Below are 16,092 nucleotides of genomic sequence, written 5' to 3' on the forward strand. Positions count from 1 at the left end.
GAGTTCTTCAGTGGAGAAAAGAGACAATGGGAGCTGGTGGACTTTACCAAAAGATGAGCTTTTTTTGCTTGGACAACACCAGCAAAGATTCCAGACACTCATCTCTGTGCAGTTGCCAGAAATGGGGGTGCCTCTGAAAAAAAGGACAGACTCATTCACGTACAATGTCAAAAAAACCTGATGTGACTATTTTTGTTCAGCTCACCACCCGAGGAGCATATTCCAAATCAGTAATGGCAGTGAAAGTGCCTTGTTTGTTGGAAAAGAAGTCTTCGCTTTGTGATGTTACAGATTAGTCGCTCTGATAACCCAGCAGCTGAACTGAGCCCAGTAGCTCTTATTTCAAACAACAAACAGACAAACCAGCAAGCAAACAAAGCCTGCAACATTTCATTCCATGAATCGTTTCAGTCTGGGGCCTTTGGCTCTTGCATGCTTTTCATTCTACTTCTTTTTAAAGCGATGAATGAGATCCCTATGGCTGGACTACAAAGGAAACTGCTCCAGACGTCCTCACCATCCTCCCCAGAAGATGTTGCTGAACTGTTTCCAAAGGTGGCTGAGTGGCATGGAAGAGAGAAGAAACCACCAACCTGGGGCAGAGAAAGCAGAGGAAGGTCTCCACTCCCACAGTGTTTGTGCCTTACAGTTTTCTGCCTGGCCCTGAAAGAACGAGACGTCTTCATATCCTGCAGCTGCATGTTACTCACTTTCACACACCACCTCCAAGGAACTCAGCAGTCTCAAACAAGATCAAACCAGATACCCAGTGTCCTGTGTCTTAGCAGCATTGGCGAACAGATGCAAGAGATCTCTTAGTGGATAATTATAGAAGAATTTACCCACAGAGTAAAGAAGACATCAAATTAATTCTGTGGTGATTATTTTTTACTTTGAAGCATGGCGCTTCTTATTCATTTTACTGGGATGAGCACACAGCAGTAATATATTCAAATATCACCCCAGGACTCCACTACCGCAAAGTCAATTACTATAGAGAGTATCCAGGCAAGCATGTTTGCCATTCACTGCTTGGGCATGATGCCATAGCTATGATCACATTATCCTCACCCTACGTTGACTACCCATGACAAATTGATTTTACAGAGTCATAGCTTTTTTTTTTTAAATCACAACAGCAAATTATATTAAATGAGCTATGCAGAAAATTAAGCCTATACTTAAGTGAAGTAAATTAGGACAATTGTACAGCAAGAAGCTGAATGCATGATTAGCTGTTTTGCTGAACCGGGGTCCTATTAATTGTCCAATAACTGAACTTTTGTTTCAGTGGTCTTTAGGATATAGGCTTATAAATCTGCAGGAAGCATCACAGTCCAAGCCAATCCAGTCATAGAAGGCATATTTTCCCAAACCTCAGGACTTTTCACACCCTCGAGGGAAAGGGCATGAAATGAGAACACTCCCAGCCTTGCAAAATAAGGTGCACCATAAGGAAAGGTGCCTCTGAGCTGACAGAAGATGGAGCCATCCCACATTCGTCACTGACTTTCATCATAGCTGCGCTGTCACAGCATCAGCAGGGACAGGTGTATCCTGGGCTGTGTGACTCAACAACCTTATGGTAGCAAAGGTTTAATTCAGCTGGCTCTCATTCAGCTTCCACTGGGATCTGTGTGTTTCCATCACCTCTCAGCGAGGGCTCACCAACTGACATATGAAGGCCAAATGATTTTTAAAAGCCTCTGATTTGAGCTGGTTTGCAGCTGATTTTAGGGCTTCCAGCTTGAAATATTTTCAGCCCCAGGGGTGTGCAGCTGCCATACTTTTAACTGGAGCCATCTGAAGGAAATCAGGATAGAGATGTCCCAAACTGGTAAAATTTGAGTCACTCTAAGTCTGTGGTCACTTTTCAAATATCTGGGCTTGAATAAGATCAGGAATGAGGACAAGTCATCGGGGCTGGGAAGTGGGCAGATGAGCATGAGACTTGTTTGTCTTAACTCTCAATGTTATGTTTAAAACAAATACTCTTTAAATATATCACCCGACTTCCTTCTTACATTGGTGAGGATCCAGAATAAGGTCAGTGAAATGAATTAAGTTACACAAAGCAAGACTAAGAACAGAATCAGGTTTTTGAGTATTAAAAATATGGACCATAGACACACAGTTTTGGCTGTTTCTCTGCCTTTAATCTGATGGGGGGGGGGAAGCTGGGAGGATGAATGAATGTCAGATGTGAAGAAAATCTTTGGGCTTTCAATTTCCTATTATAAACCAGGACTAGAATAGTAAAAAAGCAGCAGAGGTCAGGAATGAGATACAGTGAAAAAAAGCAGCATGCACACTCTTATTCCAGGGATAATGGTCTCAATCTGCTGGGTATGAAAAGAGACGCTGGGAGAGAAAGGCCAGAAATAGCAGAAGGTTTTACAGGGCAAGGGAGGGGTACTGTTATTTCTACTAGATCTACACATGGTTCAGTCTGAGGTTTTGTAGCTGTAATTCTGAGAGCCTGGCATCTGCCGCCCCACACCGCAGTCTCTTACCTAAACCACAGAGCACATGCCCTGCTTTGCCGTCAGGGAGGAGTCAGAAGAACAATTCTGGAGCTACCCCAGAAGCCAAGACCTCTGTCTCCATCCCATAGTGCCTGAGGAGGGCAGATGTTCGGTTTCTGTTGGATTAAGCTTTTGGCTGGAGATTAAGCTCTGTGGTGGGTTAGCTGCTGATCTTAACTGGATAGCTTTCCTACATATCTGCCAAAAATGCCTAGAGAAACACATTGGCTCTTTTCATGCAGCCTGTCAACAACCGAAGTCAATACATAACATCAAAACTACATTTTTTCAAAGAAATGGAAAATATAGGTTGGGATGGGCATGAATTCCCTCTATCTCTCCTCCCCACTGCTAACTTCCCCTGCTTACCAGTGCCTCTGTTCCTCCTTCTGCCTGTTCCAAACGTGGAGAAAAAAGGAAATTGCTGCCACCACTTCAGCCACAAAACTGTGGATGTTGAGGGAGTCCAAGAAGAGCAAGACATTGCTTATATACACCAAGGCAGGAGGACTGATGACTTGAGTAAAATGAGATTTATTATCACGTTGCTTCTGAATAACAGTGCTCCCGGCATACCCCCTCAGAAACTCATTTACCCCCAAGCCTGAAAAAGGTTAGACCTAGATCCAAACATCATGGCCAAACGTGGTGTTTCTGTCTGGTTTGCTGACTGGGGGAGCACAGAGAATTACCACAGACTCCTTGTTCCCCTAGGAGATGTCACAGGGGTGTCCTGGCCCCCCAGTCCCTCAAGGCTGGCTGCTGCAGTGCTGCTGATCCCTAGCAATGGGTTGGGCTAGGTGCCAGGAAGGCACATCCTGACAGGCATCCCGAACCATCCTTTTTTCATTGCTAAATTTACTCTCCTATAAGGGGAGTGCAGCACATGGCAGCCGTTTGTAGGGGAAAGAGAGAAATCAGGGCTATTTATGACATCCATTTAAGGGCTTTTTAGTATACACGCAGCCTCTCTTGTGATCACTGCTTTATCTAACCACAGTTTCTACGTTCCACCGCACAAACACTTCCTGACATTTACCATTTCTGGCACCATTCAACTCAATGCGTGAGGGTGGGGGGAACATGGTGGGGCAGGTCATGTTTGAAGGCCAGCTGCAGCGCAAAGCCAGACTGAGGCCCCATACGGCTCTGCAGGCTTTGGAAGGCACCTGCTAAAACCAGCTCCTTTCTCTTACGCAGATTTCAGCACTTGAGGTAAATCCTAGTTTCCTTGGTTAATGTTTGCTCCTTCCTTAGGAAAACACTCATGGAAATTAGAAGCAGCTTTGTCTGAGGTAGGATTTAGTAATAACTGAGGTCCATGTTCCCCTTGGTTCTCATCCAGTGCTGTTACTTATTTCAGCATCCAGCAAGCATAAAACATTCCTTTCGTGATTTAGTAGCCTTTTACGCTGAGCCTGCAAGCTTTGAGTGACTGCATGAGACACGGAACAACAGAGAAATTAATCGGGACCAAGGACGCTACCTTTTCCTTTTTTTCAGGAACTGATGCAGGAAGGCCCATGTCCGTGCTGGTATCTGCTTTTGCCTTGCAAGCGGCTGGGATAGTCCAGCTTCGCCACCGGCGGGAGCCTGAGAGAACACCACCCGCATGCCCTGGGCCAGGCTGGTGCTGGCAGGGGCTCCGCTGGCTTCTGAGCACCGTGGCACTGCAGCTGTGTGCTGGCACCCTCAAGTGCCTGTAGCTGTTCTTTAATTTTACTGATAGTTACTGATATTCTCAGGACTGGATTTTGGAGAGGCTGGTGTCAAGGTTTGGATTCCTAAGTCTTGTGGAATTGGAAAATCCCATCCTAGAGGGGCTCGCTCAGTCTTAATCATTCAATATCCAAAGCAGATAAATTAAGAGTTGTACAGGATTGGGGAGGAGGAGGCAACTTCTTTGTAAAACCTCTTTAAAACTTAGATAATCTCTGGGTTGTCAGTCTGTACAGTGGGGACCCCGTGAGGGCTTTCGTTGCATCTTTGGACATAATTCTCTCCCTTGCAAAATCTTCTGTGCTGGCCAGCTGATGATTGCCTTGGCCAAGATATCTGCATTTCAAAACCACCACGCTGTTACAAAGTGCCCATTGCTGCCTGCCTTTACAGAGGCAGAGGGTTTTCCCCCACATGAACAACCTTTTTGCAGTCCAATGAGTAAGCGCTGCTCCTCTGTTCAGGCTCAGACCCGACACTCAAGCTGCAAGGTGTTGCAGCACGGGGGGCTATCCGATCAACTGCTATTATTATTATAAAAGCTATCCCTGACAGAGCTGTAGGTAAAATCTCTCTTGGGAGCAGCATTTCCTGCTGACTCCATATAGAAGGCTTGGCAGAACGCCCTGTGCTTTACAGATATTTTTTGCTGTATTTGAAACAAAAAAATCCTCCTGCGGGGCCGCAGAGCCAGCCCCCTAAAGCCCTTGACCCTGAATGTGTAATCTCCCTGGAGACCCAATGTACATGAAGAAATATAATCTTCTTGAAGCATCTGCTGTCTGCATTGTGTTAAAATATGAGTGGGACGCAACTGTCGAATCTCCAGCTCACTCATTGCGGAATCCTTTAAAGGGCAATAAAAAACCCCAACCCAATCTGAAAGGCGCTCTTGCACACAAAAGGATCTCTCTGTATTGCATTAAGGAGGGTTATTTTACCACGGCTGCAGCCTGAGAGGTTTCTGTGGCATCCAACAGACTTTTCACCTGCTTTTGTGCTCTGGGAAAGTAATAGCACACAACAGATGGGAAATGGAGCCGAGTTTCGGGAGGTCACTGTAATGGCATCACATGCAAATCTTTCGCCCGCTGGGACCTGCTTAGTGCGTGAGCTGCGCTGGGGAAGCCGGAAAGAGCTTTCTGGCTCGCACAGGGGCAGGAGATCAGACGGAGCATTCGGCGAGGAGGCCTGCGAGGGCTGCCTTCGCAAATGCATCAGTCTGACGGATCAGCTTTCCCACTGGGGTGAAAGGGTTATCACAGAAGGCACAGAGAAAAGGGGTGTCTGCTGGTCGTTTAATTTCTTTATACATTTTTTTGAGTGAGCTGGAGGACTTGGTCTCTGCTCTGAAGACATAGGTGCAGGGAGCAGGAAAAAGTGAGAGCTTAAATGCAGAACTAGCAAGGAAAGAGCATCAACGTGGCTTCTCAGTGATACTCTGATCTGCTGTTATTTCAGTTTTCTGTGGTTTTTTTTTCACACTGTAAACTCACCTCCTTGACATCTGCCCTGCCCTTGTTCTTGGTCTCCCCTTCCCCCACTTCTCCCTTTAATGCTGGTGTCCTCATTTCCCCTTTTGTATATATGACCCTCTCACTATGCAGGGATTAGTATCTCACTCATAAATATGTGAAATAGATACACAGATGATTTAATTTGCTGGGTTTTGTAGGGTTGGCGAGACAGACTGGCATGGGGAGAAGGGTATGTTCTAGCAGGTCAGCTGAAGAAAACATCTTGTGTACGGGATGAGTAACGGCAAACAGGCATACAGGACACCAGCACCAGCCCAGCAGGGAGACCTCAGGGGATGGGGACGAGGTGGTAAGACATAAAGGCCAGGGAAATAAGGAAGCAGAGAAGAGGAGGTCGAAGATGTTTCTGCCTCCCCCAGTTGCTATGTGTCTGCCAGGGAGACAGGACAAGAGAGGGGAACATGAGAAGCAAAAGGGGAGCAGAAGTCTGCTCTGGCTATGGGCGGTTTGAGTTGCTGGTAACTCATTCGGGAAGAGATGCTAGAGGAGCTGAGAAAAATGGAGGTGTGGAGAGATGGCGGCAAGCTAGGAGGGAGGCAGAGGTCTGAGACGTGAGGAGGAGATGGCAGTAAAAGCTGTGTAACTGGATGGGGGCACCCAGATGGGGGACACAGCTGAGCTGATTAGGGATTCCCAAGGAGGAGGAGAGACAACAGAGAGGCGTGAGAAGGTGACAACAAAGAGCTGTGGAGCCCAGGCAAAGGAAAAATTATCAAGTGGGAAGGATTAAGTCACCAGACCCAACCCAGGAAGTTGAGACAAACACCAAAGCCCTAACATGCAATGAGACCTTCCCAGGAGGCAGCTGGTGAGGTGGAGAGGAAGGACAGGACTTGGGTGATGGAAGATAAAGCAGAGAAATAGGGTTTGATAGAACATGCATGGCAGCAGCCACGGCCAAGCTTCTGGCTGGCTTCGCAGGCAGCCGTTAAGGTCACAGGCAGCCTTGCTGCAACACAGTGTAGTGGCAACACCACCTTCACCACCAGTGTCATGCTGGGTGCATGCCTGGCTCTTGCCCAGAGACCAGTGGCCAGGACAACCATAGCCTATGCTGGGCATTCGGAGATGTCCGTGCTTCTTTCAGCAGTCACGCAGCACAAAGCCTCACCATAAGCATGGTGCTGGGGGCCATGCTGCCTTTACTGCGACATCAAAGGGCAGCTGTTCTTTGTTGGCACATTTGTCAATCAAAAATTAATTATAATTACCATGCTAACTCAAATCGGCCTCTGCCGAAGAGCCAGATGACTTTCCAATAACATTAAAAATCTGTTTGCCAGAGCATGCCAGCATCCGGCTGACGTGGATGCCCGTGTGTCATCTGCAGAGGAGTCCCAGGGAAGAAGCTCCTAGTGTGCCACCAGCCGTGCTCCCCTCTGCTGGCATGCTGGGGTCATCAGCGGGGATTTGCCTCCCTGTGTGATGCTGGGAGACAAGGCTGGAGAGAAAGGGGCAACAGAGGTGCCTCGTGGACATTTTGGCCAAGCTGTTTTATTAGTGGAACAGAGCTGGGACGTTTCCTCTTACCCTTGAAGACTTGAAGAGACTGGTTTTTTAACGCTTACTGTGGTATCATAGCACTTACAGATCCTGCTGGGGATAGGTTCACATCAATGGTACAGCAAAAAGACAAGTCCTGACCTGGAGAATTTGCAACGTGACAGATTAGAGATGGCAGATAGGCACCAGTGGCCAACAGATGGAGCAGCAGCAGAACAGAAGGATGCCTAGGATCAGCATGGCCGCCTGGGTGGGAGGGAGTACTTTCGGTCGATGCCTGAGCTGAGGAAAAGGAGTGGATGGGTCTGACTCAGGCTGGGTACACACCGCTCTTGTTAGCAGTAGAGGGTGCAGACAGAGGGGAAGGCAAACCTTAGCAAAGACATCAGAAGGTCCCCAAGGCAGTAAGTCTCCTTTTTTTTAAAGATGGAGCTGGATAGTATGGCATGTTTGTCTTAGACATTAATTTGATCTTAAAACCTTATGTAAAACACTTTTGAAAAATATGGGCTTAACCCCCCTCTCTGAGCTGAACACTCATCGATGAGAGGCTTTAACCTCCTGCCAAATCAAACTGAGGCCTTCCCACGTACCAAAGCACACAGACACACAGCTTGCAAGGTCGAGAGCTGTCAACTCAGCTCTTGACCTGCTTCATGTGTATGCAGAGCTTCATTTTGGATCTTCTCAGGATCTCATATGCTCAAGAAAGTAGCAGTGACTGAGCCCAGACTGCTGTTGGCAGCTAAGCAGGTGAAGGCTCTTTGCCAGCAGAAGTTACGATGCCATCAGCGGTGCAGCGTGGAGGCCATCAGCTATGTTTATGCATCTAAACACACACACTCACTATGTGTATATGCATTTATATGAAGGATCAGTTGAAATTATGTATTATTCCACATACGTTGAAACTCAGAGAGATTGACCAGAGAAGCTTTTTGCTGAATTTAGCCCTGAAAGCCTATTACGTACCATTGTGTGGATGTCACAGCAAAGGCACTGAACAATAATTGCAGACTTGCCGCTATACTTGTGCCTGAAGGCAAGTGTGTAAAATGTTTTCTGCCCTGAGCTTCCAAAGCACTGACAACTGCAGCTGTTGCAGGCTTTCATGGAAGCTACAGCTCACTGACAATCAGCCCATTTGTGTTAAATTGCCAAAGGTGAGGTTCAGACAGGAGGCTTAGGGTACCTGTGGCTGCAGCATGGACTGGCAGCAGAGGTAAGGTATGGAAGGGGACAGGGTGCTAAAGATGCTGATGGAGAAACAGAAGCAACAGGAAGAGCTGTGGTATCAGACAAGTGGTCTGACAACAGAAGCAGCAACATAGATAAGCTCTGCAGTAACTGCAACAACACGAGCCGATAGAGCAGATGGTCACCTCAGTTTAGCCTCTAACATGGCTTGTTGCCCCTAGCAATATTTACCCAAAAGTACCCTACTGATGGAGATGGGATTATGTAGCGAACCGAGGGAAATCAGTTCTATGTTGTACAAGATGGAGCCGTGCTGCCTATCAGCTCTGACAGTCCCTTCATGTGCTGGCTCGGACTTGGGCAGACAGAGAGATGTGATGGTGTACAAAACCATTTCTAGGACAGCTTCAGATGGTGGAAACCGGGTAGCTCTTTCCCAGTTCCCCAGCCTGGAACTTCATTAACTCCTCAAATATGGAAACTTGGTGAACAGGTAGAATGTTAAACTCCCTTTCCCAGGTCTGAAATGACCTTCTGGGAGCTGTCAGGACATTTCCGTCAGCTCCTGATGGAACCCCTATTTGGGGTTAATCCTGACCTATTTCAAGGCCTGAACTGAGAATTATTTAAGTAGTTTGTGAAGAGCACTTTGAGGTCCTTTAGTGAAAACCAAAAAAAGAAAGGCAAATACTGTTACTCTCATCCCCAAAATACTAGGTAAAAAATGATACTGAAGTAGCAATATAGATAACCAAAAAGGAGAGAGAAATTCTGCGTTGGAAAGTGTCCCATGTTTGAAAGGCCAGAGATCTACAAGTACTATGCGTATCTCAACTCACATATTTAATAAATATTGTCTCAACTGTGTATGTTTACTTATTTTTATTAAAGAGCAAATTGCTTGTATTTCCTTCTCCTCCTTCTTCATTATAGCATCAAAGCAGGACAGCATGCCACACAACAGTATAAACAAACAGCATCACCAGATACTTAAGGCTCTTTAGCTCCTAAATTGACTAAAGCATAAATACCAACTGACGTCAAGCATTTGGGATTACCATTTAAAAATTGCTATTTTCTGAGACACTAAGGAAGTCCATCCACATCAGAAAATCCAGTGGCTACAAAAGGAGCGAGCAGCCCAGACCCCAGACTAAGGAGTCAAGGAAATGGTGTACTTCTCTCAGAATTAAAAACCTGCCAGTTTGCTTTAGACCTGCGAGAAGTCCCAAACACAGAGAACACGTAAGAGCTGCTTCCGACCTGTCCAGCTCTTGAAGATTTGGGAATGCAGATGTCACCACCAGTCCTCACTCTGCCACCGTTACCGACAGCGCTCGTATCACCACCTCTACTCATCACAGTCCTCGTACAGTTGAAGCTCGTCCTGGCTGTGCACTGGAGCTGCACAGCACACCACGTGCAATGCCATCTGCAGTTGCGTGAGGCTAGCGACCTTCTCCAAGGCTGTGACAAGTCACCTTCCACATTCGGTCTCTAGGGTCTCACTTAAGTAGCTGAAACTTTAAACAAGATGCTCTCCAGTAAGATCATAAGCAGTGATGAAGCTAATATAGGATCTCGGTCTTTCTCCCTCTTAAGCGTGACAAATGTTTCCACTGGAACCCATGGAATTAAGAGTAGATTTTGTAAGGCAAAATGCATTCCTGAGTAGGCGTTTGTACTAATTCAGGTGCTGAAGTGGTATAGCCACATGGCAGCACGCTCTGTGGGCCAAGGCATTCTGCTTCTCAGCATGATTAACTTAGCCGGATGGAGCACAGCGCTGTATGGCTTTTAGTACCTATACTGGCTTAATGAGCACTAGCTTGTATATCTCTAGGTGAGGTGTTTTTCCACAAAGATGTAAGTCAGGAATCACCTAGAGAAAAAGATGACTAGAGATTTTGAATATCCTTTCTACTGCAGAGCAAGAGCAGGCAATCATATACTTTGGGGCAAGCAGACAACTTTTGCATTTCCACAGGTAGTAAAGATCTCAAGAGGGAAAGCGCAGCTTTGTATTTGAAGCAGTGGTGCCTTTGGACACAAACTAAGCAGTGCATCCCCAGCCCCTCCCAAGGACTTTTGCCTTTGCCATCTGTGCTAGCTGCCCAGGGGCCAAAAGCTGGGCAGCTACTGGGGACACCACTTGCTTCTGTAACTTCCCTCTTGTCCACAGTGAACCAAGTGGCCATACCCCTGATGGAGCAAACCCTTGCCATCCTAGACGAAATAAGCCATGCCACGTGGTACAAATTCACTACCAGGTGTGTGGATGACTTGCTAGTAATGAGCCTTACAGCTCTAAAATCAAAGTTCCCCTGCCCAAGTGGAGACTGACCTCTGTTAGTGTAAAACCTTGACTGGCGCTGAGGCCCTGGGGCAGCAGCAGAGCTTGCTCCACTCTTCCTTCCCAGGTGGAAGGAAGGGCAGGTCTCTTTCCCAGGGGCTGGCTCAGGACATTCCGAGGGGAGTAAGGGAAGAGAGGTGCAAGTGGAGGCCATTTGCTGAGCAAGGACAACGCTCCCCGAGGTCTCACCAGCTCTGTGACCCTACCTGGACATTAGGTGCCAAACCAGCTGGGCGGGGGGATGCACAGTGGGAACAGCTTCTGGTTTACAGGGGCTGCAGCAGAAGAGAGATTTTCTTCTACAACGGGATGGATCACAGGAGGATTTGGCAGCTGCTGATGTGGGGGAAGGGAAGAGAATAGTTTCCTTCTCAGGTGGAAGGCAGGCAGAATTGAAGCACTCAGGTCTGCAAGCCTCTCCCTTGAAAACAGGGCATATTGCATGTATTCAGGGCCCAGGATAAACTAAAATAGAAAAACATTTGGTTTCAGTTCACATCTTGGTGGTGGCTCATGTTTTATTCATAGTATAGAAAGGGCAGAAGTTCTGGTGAACAAAGAAATCCCCTTTTTTTCCATGCAGGTTTCAGAAAACCAGTCAGCAGCAGAGCAATGCTATTGAACCCGAGAGGACTTCAGTCACCCACTTCCTAATTCTCAAAGCACTTAAAGCCCTGCAGTCTTTTTTTTTTTTTTTACCTTTTATAGTCACAGGACTAGGCAAGCAAAACCTTGATTGGATTATTCCACTTTAATTACGAAATGCACTCAGACCAAAGGCGCAATAGTACCTGGTACATATGTACACATTTCTCTCAATTATAACACCAAAGGCCAAAAGGCAGTCTGGTCCTGCTGTAAATCAACTATTTCCCTCTGGCAAGATCTTCAGAGTATGAACAGACATTGCAGTAATGCTTGAACTGCCTCTTGTGCACAAGACACCAGACTCTGTATTTTATCATGTACTTTGAGATCGTTAGGGTGGATCGTACAAGAGACCAGCAAGGAAAGGGAGGCCAAACTGGAACCTTGGGGTAATTGGAGTCCATATCCCACCACCCCCACCCCCCCAAAAAGAAAAGCAGCGATGGGCCACTCTCTCCTACTGCAGTTAGGACAAGGTAGATAAATCACAAGATTTTTTTATTGCTGGTGAACTCAAAACAGGCAACTTTAATCTACTGAGGAAGATACACATACAAACAAATGTTAGGCCTTGTGCGTTTTTTTTTTCCTTCTTAACGGAAATGTCTCTACAACTTCAGTCCAGCTCCCAAGCTCTTGCTGAGCTGCCACTGAGACCCCAGTAACGTGCTCTGGGCACTTCTGTAGGATGTTATAAGAAGCATCACATGTATTAAAAAGGGAGGTTTTGCAGAAAAGACAAAGGTCTGACTATAGCCACGTTGCTCAGATAGAAGTCTGGCTAATCCTGCTGCATTAGTACATAGTATTATGTATAATTATTTTAATTGATTTAAGAATTTGCTGGGTCCCTTTCTGTTTCTGGTGTGCAAGCTGCAAGTAAAGTGCACTTCTGGGTGTAAATTACCGCTCTATGAGGACACAGTAGCTGGGTGGTACATGTCGAACACCAGTGGAAAGCAGACTACCATAGCTGTTACAATGGCACAGGCAATAAGGATAATGGAATAAGATACTAGATGCTGCTGGGAAACCCCTCTGTAGTTTGATCATCTAAATATTACATCACTGAGCAAAACCAGTGTCATTTAGCAGGCACCTTCTAAAGTCAAGACATATGACTGTTACTGTGCACTAAGTTAGTTCTGTGGACAGCCGCTCCTCCTCCACCAGTCCCAGCTGCAGCTGGGAGTCACCAAACCACGTTGCTAACTCCTTTTAAGCTTTTTAAAGAGTTTTGTAACAGCTAAGGAGAAAGCAGGGATCCTAAGGATGTTTCTGTGAAGCTGAGGGTTTCAGATGATGCAGGGGTGGTGTAGGAGGTAGCACGACACCACACTTAAGCTATACTGTGACAGGACAACCCAGCTTTAGACACTGTGTTCAGCGACCCTGACAGAATCAGAACCAAAATAGAGAGATCCCAACTCTCAACCACACCTTGCAATTCTTGTTCTGGTCCAGTAGAGCTCATCTACACTATCCCACGTACAAATCTCATCTCTTTTTTCCCCCCATATATAGTGTCAGGTGACTATTTTCCCTGGGTCTACATGCCCAAGACCATCAAGGCTGATAAACTACATACTGTTCCTCTGATTTCATAATACTGGCATCACAGCAGGGAAAAAAATCTGTTTAGTGTTTGTTCTCTTTTAATTTAATGAGCTATAAAAAGGGAACTCTAAATACCCACCTAAGTATTCTGGGTGCTTCAGGAGACATTGCATACCCTGCGGCAGATTTTATTAACTCCTTGCCGCCAGCGTTTTCATGTGTCCATTGCCAGCAATGGATGCCGTATGAGAAAGGGGGGGGGGAGGAATAAAATAATTGCACTCTGTGTGATACACAAAGGTTTAACACTGCCTTCATAACAGCAGAACCAACAAGCAATTCTCCTCACAGGGTCAGAGTGCTTTTCTCCTCAGGAATGGACGTCCCAGGGCAAGGAGCAGGTTCACAGCTGAGCACCCCCTACCAGAAACAGGGAACCCGCACAGAAGTAGCCTGGCTATTCTCAATGCAAGAGCGGAATCCCACAACCACACCCACATGTTTGCATTTCAAGCCAAATTGATCCCTGGCGCAGCTCTGTTGACTATGGTGGAAGAACACCTAAAATTAACCTGGCCCTGCAGGGCAACTACAGCAAGCCTCCCCCATAAACCAGTCTGGAGTGAGATAGTCTGGAGTGAGATACATCTGACAGATGGAAGCTCCACGTTTGTTGCTAACTTCGAAAGCCAAGACTTGCCAGAATGAATTATGAACCTGTGGCTGCCACTATCAAGCACTTTCCCAGCACTACAACTCTCCCTATATTCCTTGAATGTCCCCAGTAGGTTAAATTTCAGATTGTCCCTGGTGCAGGTAGTTCTGCAATGGACCACAGCACTCCCTCCTGCTCCACATCTCTGCTGCTGCTCTTGCACTCTTAACTTGAAGTCTCACTCAGGCAGAGCATGAAGAAGTGCCCTTCAGAGAGGGATTTTTTTTTGTTTTTATTTAAATAATGTATCAGGCAGCATGGCATATCTCTTGCTACCTCCAATTATTGTTTTGACAATATGGCTGTGGTTATTTAAAGCAGAATTTGGGAAGAAAAAGCAAATCCTCTTGACACACTGAGGAGAACACTGGGCAGAACTGAGCCGAGACCTGCCAGTGCTGAAGGAAGGTGAGAGTCAGTGCCAGAGGACCGAATCCTGGATACCATGTTAGCCACATGAAGGTTTTGACTTTCAAATACAATGGGCTGCAGCCAGACTAAGTCATCAACATCACCAGAAACAGAGGATCCCTGGGAAGGAAGGCAGAAAACTCTTGTGGCCTGTATGGTCTCGACAAGGTTTGCACAGCTGAGATGGGAGCTGGAATCTGCAACAGACCTTCAGGCAAGGTCTGCTTTGGGGGGACAGAGGAGATGGGAAGACTTACGCTATTTCTTGAGCCTTTTGCCAAGATTCAGATTGCACAGATTATGGTAAAATTCACTCGGCAAAAAAGGCCTTTATTAACAAAAAAAAAAATTCTAGTGAGTATCAGGACTGAGATTTCAAAGAGTACGAGATCTGTATAAATTCAGCAAGATGTCCAGCACCAAATTATTTCATGGTGCAACAAAGAACCTGGGGAGAGGCCAATGGGACCTCACGAGGGAAACACCATCTACCTCCCCAGCAAACTGCCAGTCCTAGGTTCTTCTCAACAGCAGCTGGATTTTCCTTGTTCCTGCAGCATCTCAGGTCCCACGGGAGGTATTGGTTGCAAGCAAGCACCTGAATATTGCCTAATGGAGTAAGCCAATCACTAACTTAGCTGGCGTGTCCATGCCCATCCGCTAATTAGCTTTTCTCTTTTTGTATGCACTTCCACCGTAGCATTTCTTTTTCTTCTTTCTCCACATAAAAGTGTAAGCAAAAGGACTGCTTTCACCTGTAATAAGTTAAAATCAGAAATGACCTAACTAACAAGTAACTGATATTGGTCCTTGGAGCCCAAAGAGTAAAATCCATAGAAAATCTATTGGTTCCTTTTTTTTTTTTCTCTGGTATATCCCATGCACACCCCCATTAGAAAAATGGGGTTTATGAATCTTATCATACAGCAAGGAGCAGTACCTCGGAGCCAGAGCTGACAGTCTGTGGTAGAGGTCTGGGCTCTCTCAGATTACTAAGTGTGGTTCTGAGTCACTACTCAATCAGTCTTCACGTGGCCGTTGGCCAAGGCAATGGGGACAGTGGGGGCCCCCGGCTCAGCAGTCTCATCAAATCGTAAGCGCAGGGTGTTTCTGATCACCAGCTGCTCCATAATGAAAGAAGCACAAAACCATGGGATAGCATACTCCAGGGTGATCAGGCCCATGAAGTCAAAATCAAACTGGGAATAGTCCCATGGGCAGGCATTGAACTGGCGTAGGATGAGGCCGGTGGTGAACTCCCAGAGGTATGTCCAAAGTGTGTAAATGAAGCAGCGCACTAAAATGTTACACTTGTCTTTGAGATATAGATACATCTTCTCCACAATGAGGATGGAGGTGCCATAGATGAAGAGTGCCCACACACTGGTAACGCCTGGAAACTTCCAATTAAAGTTGACCACAAAATCCCAGGCAGCCGTGAACATCACCTCACAGAAATAGCCGTGAATGGCATAGAGGTACCATCGGGAGAAAGCGGTCAGAGGTTCTGCCGCAGCCATTCTTCTGCACACACCCCAGCAGGCACTCTGAAACGGAGAGAGAGAGAGAGAGGGAGAGGAGTCAACAAGGATGTCACAAGTCCTTATGCCCCAGATGGCAACACACACCAACTCCTAACATCCACAAAGGACAAAACTGAGAAAGAAGTGAATTTTAAATCATCTCATTTTTACCGCAGCAAATTTTAAGTCCTAGGAAAAGGTGGCACCTTACCGGGCTCTGAGTCTCAGAATGGGCTTGGACAACGTATGCCGCTCTGCCTGAGAAGCGGGACGCAGCTGGTATTGCACTGGCGACAAGGAGGGAGCTGACAGGTAAAAGGGCTTTGCCAGGGGTGAGGCTGCCAAAGAACTTACTGGTTGCAAGTCAGTAGAAAAATACAGTCATCTCACAAGGAGCGCACAT

General features: G+C 46.6%; 2 protein-coding genes across 12 annotated transcripts in view; both read right to left on the reverse strand.

Moving 5' to 3' along the window:
- The window catches only part of RAD51B (RAD51 paralog B), a 467,347-nt gene that overhangs the window by 431,802 nt on the left and 19,453 nt on the right, over positions 1-16,092 (reverse strand). The gene's annotated exons all lie outside the window — the stretch shown is intronic.
- The window catches only part of TMEM229B (transmembrane protein 229B), a 34,678-nt gene continuing 30,552 nt past the window's right edge, over positions 11,967-16,092 (reverse strand). For all 3 annotated transcript variants that reach the window (XM_054826034.1, XM_054826033.1, XM_054826035.1), the window contains exon 2: positions 11,967-15,713. In XM_054826034.1, the coding sequence (XP_054682009.1) occupies positions 15,183-15,686 (504 nt within the window). In that variant the 5' untranslated portion in view covers positions 15,687-15,713 and the 3' untranslated portion in view covers positions 11,967-15,182. The remainder of the gene's footprint in view (positions 15,714-16,092) is intronic.

The sequence above is a fragment of the Grus americana genome, chromosome 5 (assembly GCF_028858705.1).
Source record: "Grus americana isolate bGruAme1 chromosome 5, bGruAme1.mat, whole genome shotgun sequence".
Classification (NCBI taxonomy): domain Eukaryota; kingdom Metazoa; phylum Chordata; class Aves; order Gruiformes; family Gruidae; genus Grus; species Grus americana.